The 8,253-nt window shown below is 36.2% G+C and overlaps 1 protein-coding gene across 2 annotated transcripts; it reads left to right on the forward strand.

Annotated features, from left to right (window-relative positions):
* The first annotated feature begins 2,012 nt into the window (after positions 1–2,012).
* On the forward strand, positions 2,013–6,470 carry san (Probable N-acetyltransferase san). 2 transcript variants are annotated; one of them, XR_013260351.1, is made up of 4 exons: positions 2,199–2,391; positions 5,268–5,591; positions 5,673–6,270; positions 6,379–6,470. XR_013260351.1 is itself a non-coding variant. In XM_077427652.1 (3 exons), exons 1-3 carry the CDS (start codon positions 2,384–2,386, stop codon positions 5,863–5,865), a joined length of 525 nt encoding a protein of 174 aa, XP_077283778.1. In that variant the 5' UTR covers positions 2,013–2,383; the 3' UTR covers positions 5,866–6,464. The 2 variants fall into 2 exon arrangements, 1 of the variants encoding a protein (XP_077283778.1); XM_077427652.1 differs by having other exon boundaries at positions 2,013–2,391; positions 5,673–6,464.
* The last annotated feature ends 1,783 nt before the right edge of the window (positions 6,471–8,253 follow it).

An 8,253-nucleotide genomic window follows, 5' to 3' on the forward strand; every position in this document is an offset into this window, starting at 1 on the left:
GGCTAATGACCCCCACCCTAGAGGCTTGCATAATATATTTATATGCAATCAAAATTATGTATTTTGTGTTTTAATAAATCAGTTAAAATAATGTTTTACAAATAAATAAGCTTATAATTATAATTTTATAACTGATTAAATGTTTTATTATTGAAAAAAACGGGGTGTATTACAAATTATGAATAGCCCCCACCCAACCAGATTTTTGGATCCGCCCCCGGTTCACCCACACGTCGCAGCAGGGCCGTGCCTAGGAGTTCAACCGTCTATGTGCAAACTAAAATTGGTGGCTCTTTAATTTTATCATGATTTTGTATAAATCATATTAATAAATAAAATTTAAAAAAACATGAGTGCATGCGAGTAGCAAAAATCCTCTCTTTGTGATAAATATTGTGTGAGAAATATAGTGTTGAAAATTTTAATCACTATAAAAATTAACCAGAAAAATAGATTGAAAACCAAAACGTTTAAAAAAACAAAAGAGACTGAAGGTTTTCAAGTTTATTCATGAAAATATAGTATTTTACCCCCAATCCCACATCTAGGACATTGTTCTTTCGATGACCAACCAATACTCAACATCCTTAAAAAAATACATCTGGCAGTCGCAAGGATAACAGAACATAAAAGACCTAACTCTATATGCGGACCGAAGCTACATATACCTGCTATCCCATTATTTCCCTGAATTATAGATCGGGTGTTTCTATTACAAATACCGAGCGAAGCCGGTTAAAAGCATAAGAGACTTTTTTAGTATGTAAGTAAGGTTTGGATGGTAGAATCAAGAAAAAACCTGTACATATATATTATTTGTATCGACACTCCCTCTTGGAAAAGCATTTATTGCCATCTCTTAAAAATTAATTTAATTAATTTGATTTCATTTAAATAAATTAAATTTTCTATTGTTTATATATACATATGTAGGTAAAATGTTTACTATTAGATTAGCCATGTTTAAGCGGTTTATATTACAAATACCGAGCGAAGCCGGGTAAGACCACTAGTTTTATATAAGGTACACTTGACACGAACGTCATCGGAGAACTTTGAAATATGACCGATCGCTACAAACAAAAACGCAATACATACAACAATAATCGAATTTGTAGTCGTACGGTACTTGCGTCTTTGTCTGTCACGATTAGTTTTCGTAGTCCTCCGAAATGCATAATCTGTTCCATCTAGAAAATTTCCGCCTGAAGGTCTGTTCATACTTAACAGCACACGCCACTGGCCCAGACGTGTTATTTTGGTCGGAGATCTTGTCTTCACTAACTGAGGAGTGCGGGGGGTTTAACTACCGGGGAAGTTGAGTTTTTTTCCCTACGACGCAGCGGTACCTACCTACCTACTAAGAGAAACTGTGCATGCGCCAAAAGGGAGACAAGTATAACACGTGAGGGCGGATCTAGTATATTCTAGATCTATGGACGGTCCCGTTCAAAACGGGACGTATCGTCACTTTAACCATGTCGGACGCCGTAAGTACATATGAGTTTTATTTTTATTTTACATATATACCAGGAAGGCCTTACAGGTAAATCCCAATGCGCCTTCCTGGCCAATTACAAATACAAATACAGCATTTTTATTATAAGTCGTTGAATTGCGAGACACTGAAAAAACTCGCAAATTAACGAGACATCTATGAATTGTACATAAATTTTTATTGTACATCAATCAAATTTTTCAAATAGTGGTGACATAGTAGGTAGGAAGGATTTTTAGCCAATTTTTTTTTCCGGGAACCGTTTCAACAATGAAATCAGAGAAAATTGGCAAACTCTGATAGGAAACGATCAACCTGGAGTCACAAATCCAGGTCTGACCAACAGCATACTCTGAAAAATTCATTTTCATTCAGGGATAGAACCCGGCACCTTCTTGGCGGTAAGCAGAAGCTTAACGTCCGAGCTATGCTGCTGGCTATGTATACAATGGAGTTATGGAGAGCAGGCGATTGATTGAAACGCGGTGTTCGGCTTCGGGAAACAATGTTTATTGGTTCAGGTACAGCGAGTGTGGGAGACGAGAGAGGTGTTGTCGGTTGCGAGGTCCGAAGGGAAGAGATAGCTTCCCGTGACGCGCTGACCGCCCTCTCTGACTTTGGGGTTGCCACAGAGTGTTCGCTTCGAAAGGAATCTTTCAAAGTATTACACCGGCATAACAGACTCGTGAATGTAAAAAGCAGTTGGCAGCCATGTGTAAATGAGCGTGTGTGGTAGTGAGTGGAGCGGTGTTTGGCGGTGCGCGGAGCGGCTGTCAGAACCGACCGGAGCGGCCCCCCTGCCCCCGCCGCCCCGCAGCCGCCCCTCGCCATCGCCGAACCCCACCTTCACCACCACCACTATCACACCGAACCCCGCCCGACACAATGACCAGGTCAGACCCGCACCCTCGCCCTCGCCCCCGCCTCTCCCCTCCGCACATAACCTCTACGCCCATGTGCACCCACTTTACCCTACCGCCCCCCCCCCCTCCCCGTCCTCGCCTGCTCCACCCCGCCCCGCCCACCATTTCGCGCAATCTCTCAACATAACCTCAAACCCCGACACACCCCAAATGAGGCGATATCGCAGCCGCCGCATGCACTCAATCATCTTTTCAGCATTCGTACGTGACGCGAATCGAGCAGTGGGAGTGATCCGAGATTTGTATAGATAACCTCAAAAAAATTTACGTTCAATTTTTTTCTCCCAGTGATGATGCGTCGATGTGCGTCAGCCCAAATTCAAACATTATATTCAAAGTCATATCGTATCGATTCTATCGACCTTTGCATCCGTCACAATTGGTAATATTGAGCTGCATCTATAATGCTATGTTAATTGATTTGTATCATCGGTATGTGTATGTATGTGTGTGTGTGTGTGTGCGCGATCGTAGACAATGTCTAGTAGTTCACCTTGCCTTAGTTTTGCAAAGGTGAATTGTCATGTACGTACGTTTCAATGTTTTTTTTATTTTTATAATAGGTACTGTCATGGTTTGTGTACCCTTTGTATTCCCCTTGCAATATGACAAAGCAAATGTTCGATTTGAATTTTATGATTGGGTGTGTGATGTTTTACTTATTTTTAAAAATCGTTGGGCTTTTTTTTATTTACTTAATTTTTTATTTAATTTTTGAACTACTTCCACTCTTTAGATCATTTTGATATTTTACCGACGTGCAGGGGCTAGGTAACATTGAAATAAGCTAATGTCTCCGACAGTAGGGCTGCCATAACTGTCGAGATGCTGATCAGAACATTTTGGATTGATTAATGGTAAAATTTAAATCCTTGGCCCTTTGAATGCTGATCGGCGTTTTGCCAACAAGTCCATAGAGCTGAAAAACAAGAATACTACCCGCTAGGCCTTTCCGGGTAGCATTGAACATGGATCGTGTAATCTGTGTCAATGTTTATAATGACTGGTTTACACCGGAATTTCTGAATTTATAACCATAGCCAAATTACCTGATGAAAATCTCGGAACTGCCTAGTATTAAAATACGTATATGAGTAATAAATCTTAAGATTGTGGCTTGGCATTTAGATTGTAAGCATTACATTTTAACAACAATGAAGAAGATGGAACTGAGTTTTGGAAAAATATATTCATTAATAGACTTCTTTTGTTTATTTTATATTGTTGCAAGATATAATAGATAGTCTAAGCACACCTTTACAAAACTCGAAATCCTCGGTGGTTGTTATCTAGGGTTTGTTTGGATTAGTTACAATTTTTATACCTGCTTCCTATTGGATTTCAAAATAATTCTAGTTGAAAATGTTGGCGAAATTTTCAGCGTGGCAGGCTTTCAACAGAAAACGTCAGCACCCAAAGGGTTAGGTTAGGTTAAAGATCATAAACAACTTTTGATTATTTAAGGCCTACTGAAAAATTCTAAATACTGTCTATTTTTTACAAGGCTTATTATAACGGTCATTTTTTTAAGTTTTCATTCAAAAGTGAGAACGATGTCTTCGGTGAATTTTTGTTGATGATTTTGAAGCCCGGGACCGTTGCTCCCTTCGCATGGCTCTGTCTATACGATTAAGTAATTACAGGTCTCACAGTGCAAAGATCACATTCGCACTTGTTCTTAAACCCTTGCATTCTCCCATTTGCTTTCACCTTTCATTCTCCATTTACTTGTTTTTGTCTGACTAACTAGCTAGATAGAATATCGAGACAACTGACTCGTAAACACAGGATCACAGATTTATAAACAGAGACATGTTTATATGTATCTTATCTTTGAATGTAATCTTGTTTATATGTATGTATGTAATGTTTGGCTTCCTGAAATGATGAATTTTAATATTAATTGAATCTGTGGACTCGCTCATAATTTGTTCAGTTATTAAGAATCGCCTACCTATGTATATATGTATAATATGCATGTACTAACAACATAAGTTACGCTTCAGAATGTAACTATTCAGGAGCATGTATTTATTCATATGTCGCTTTCAGTTAGCTACGAGCTCTCGCACACTTCGGACATTGAACTAATCTACATATTGCGTTTAACAAAAAATTAATTAAAACTCCATACAGTAGAAAACACATACAGACCGATGAAGATGACAACCTAACTATGACTGACTAACTCAAGGCAGAGTTCGTCAACGAGGAGATAGTCAAAAGTCATCTCTCAATCTCAAAAAGTACTTGCATGTCAATAGGAATAATGTGTGTTGAAAAGTAGTTTACATTTTCATTCTAAAAACATGGATTTTAGTCTCAATAGACTGTTATCAGTAGAGGTAGGACCGGAAGCGTTCCGTTCATTGTTAATTGTTCGCTGTGCTTTGTTCATTTTTATGAAGAACTTTTTTTTTGCACTCTAGCTTTGTAAATAGACCCAAAACGCCCTGATTCCTGGAAAAAGCACGCTTCCGGTCCGCCCTTTAGTTATCAGCGGAGATCGACATTTGATGGGTCATTTCCGCACAAATAATGGTTCACTATTGTCAATTTCTTAGAACAAGCATGCTTTTTTTTCGGTCTATTGTTATTCATCCATCCATAAGCATCCATCGACCGCTTAAGACTAGGTATCAGTTTATTATAAAACGATTCTTACTTATGAAATGACCCTCGATGACTATTGATGAATGAAATGTTTGAGTATATTGGAGTAGAGCATTAATGATGAAAAATTGGTGTATAATTGAGGGCTTAAAATCTATTAAAAAAAAAGTATTCAGAAATTGTGCAAACGAATAGGTGTGTTAGATATTAAAATGAGGTTTTTCTGTTTTCAGAGCAAAAACAGAACTGGGTGCCGTGACGCCGCACAACATCAAACAGTTGAAAAAATTAAATACTGTAGTGTTTCCTGTTTCGTATAATGACAAATTCTATAAAGATGTCTTGGAGGCGGGAGAGTTGGCGAAGTTGGCATATTATAATGACATAGTCGTAGGTGCCGTGTGCTGCCGGATAGACACGTCGGAAAATTGCAGACGATTGTACATCATGACATTAGGTTGCCTTTATCCCTATCGAAGACTCGGCATCGGCACCTTAATGGTAGAACACGTTTTAAGATACGTCAAACAGGACGGAAACTTCGACAGCATTTTCCTGTAAGTGTAAAGGGTTTTATCGTTGGACTATATTGTTGTCCCGGCGTGTGTACAGTAATGACGATTATGGTTTGTTTTCAGACACGTTCAAGTGAATAACGAGGGTGCAATAGATTTTTATAAGAAATTCGGATTTGAAGTAGTCGAAACGAAAAGTCATTATTATAAAAGAATCGAACCGGCAGACGCACACGTGCTGCAGAAAACGTTACGGCCCGCCAGCAACATCACCAACGGTCCATCTAGTCACGCCAAGACCAACGGCCACGAGTGAACGTCCCCCTACGACTGTCACCGCATCCGCAGACTCATACGTCGCAAAAACCAAAACTCAATGTCAATCAATCTGCATGTTGTGTGTATTCTGGATTGTTACAAGTTTCTAGTTATCGTTTTTAATTGGTCGATTATGGCATATGTGGATACATGAATGTTATTATTGTAAACTTTGCACCATTAATTGGTATAAATTATTATCAGAATTCAAATTACATGTGATATTTCTATTGTGTATATGTTTATTTTTTTCTCTCACACACACGTGAACACGATTCAATGTATTGGAAATTGTGTATCTGACTTACTTACTATCCTCCGTCATCTCTTCTACGCCTTCGAGTTTCAAGAATAGATAAATTATCATCACACAGGGACTCTTATAAGCCAATTTTTAACATCGGTACGATTATACATATTTCATTTACCAAATAAAAAAGTGCAAACTTATTTAATTTCATTTGTTTTTATTATTTTTTTCGTTGTTTTTTTTTTTTTTGTTCATCACTAGTCAATTTATTGAAGATATGAAATACTGACTAAAGGGCTTCAGCTCTAGCCAAAAACTCAATGAATCAACTATGTCTTTGAAGCTTTCAGTTGTCACACGCTCCGGCTTTTCATTCTGTTTATAATTTTCTTCATATTTTAATTTGTTACAAGTTTGAACTTTTTTCTGGAACATCACATATAATTTCACTATCTGTATTGTAAATTAATGGCCTATTAAGACAATGCTCGTCTCTTTCGTCCTGTGGCTTGGCGACTATTTTGGTCATTTTATATATGCTATGAGAGTGATCACAAGTATGTATATTTAAAGAATTGTAGATTAATACGTATATACACATATATATATATATATATATATATATATATATATATATATATATATATATATATATATATAATATTAATGAAATTCTTAAAGAGGAAAAGAGTGAACGGTGATACATCACTTACTGGTTAAATGTAGACGATGACGACGACGTCCGTACAGAACTATACTATGTAATTTTTCACGTACATTTAATACATATTAAAGTGAATTAAAATGTGTTGACTATTTGTATTTTACCATGTACACCAGCAATTTGTAAAATATACATGTCCTATTTCATTGTACTGTTTTCATTTCACAACTCACCATCAAAAAAAAAATCACCCGATTCTTTAAAGGTTCAATAATAAATACGACAACTCGTATGCATTAATTTATTAAAAATTATATGTATGTATATAATAATATATTACTTTGATGTGTTTGACAATATGAGAATGTACAAATAGAATTTGTTCATAATAAATATTATATACAATATACATACACATGTGTGTGTGTGTGTGTGTGTGACTATTACAAACAATATGAGAATAATTTGAAATTCTTCGATTGATTGCGTTTAATTAATAAGATTGGACATTCATGGATGGAGATTTTTATATAAATTAAAATAATATCTGGACCCCTCCCTTCGTGTAGTAAAATTCATACATTGAAGTGTTACACAAATATGAAGCATATATGACTCATTTTTAATACACCCTCTATGTAAGCCTCCACATAAAGATGATTTCAATATCACATTTAGCGTTATAATGCTATTTATTATGATGCGCAATAATAATCTTATTATTACTATAATTTGTTTAAATTCAACAAATCTAATCAACGCTATTTTCTAAAAATGAATTAAACGGTATGTTTTAAAACACTATATCGCTATCATATAAACATAAAAAACGGTGTGTAGTATTACGATGAGTATTCTAAAAATTTAAATCAATCCTTTCCGAATCCATCGTCTGTTAGTATAAATCTATAAAATTTAAACGATCCACATAATGTATTGTCAACTTTAGGATAAAATTCATCCAGAAAGTTAACCCTTTGAATGCTGACCAACGCCGATATGCGTTGTATTTTGAGCATGTACAAAGTAAACAAGAATACTACCCGCTAGGCTTTTCCAGGTTGCATTTAACATGGGTCGTCTAATCCGTGTCAATGTTTATAAAGACTGGTTGACAACGGAATTTCTGAATTTATATCCATAGCGGAATTTCTCGATGGAAATCCCTAACTGCTGAGTATTTTAGATTGTGGCTTGGCATGTAGATAGTGAACATTACATTTTAACAACAATGAAGAAGTTGAAACTAATTTTGGAAAAATACATTCATTAATAGACTTCTTTTGCTTATTTTATAGGTTGTGGCTATTTGCAGGTACTATATCTGTGACAGGCGCAAAGCCTTCTGCGCATGCGCGTGAACTTATAATCCGATTATAATTTCTTACATTTAATGTATGCTAGACTTGTTTAATCAATCGTTCATTAAACATGAGGCAAATAAATTTCGCACGTTATTATAATAGATTTAT

This window comes from Arctopsyche grandis, chromosome 3, assembly GCF_051622035.1.
Source record: "Arctopsyche grandis isolate Sample6627 chromosome 3, ASM5162203v2, whole genome shotgun sequence".
Lineage (NCBI taxonomy): Eukaryota > Metazoa > Arthropoda > Insecta > Trichoptera > Hydropsychidae > Arctopsyche > Arctopsyche grandis.

Excerpts from the sequence above, each read along its gene's own strand:
- san (XM_077427652.1), top strand. Across the intron at positions 5,592-5,672 it reads AACTTCGACAGCATTTTCCT|ACACGTTCAAGTGAATAACG; the intron begins GTAAGTGTAAAG and ends GTTTGTTTTCAG.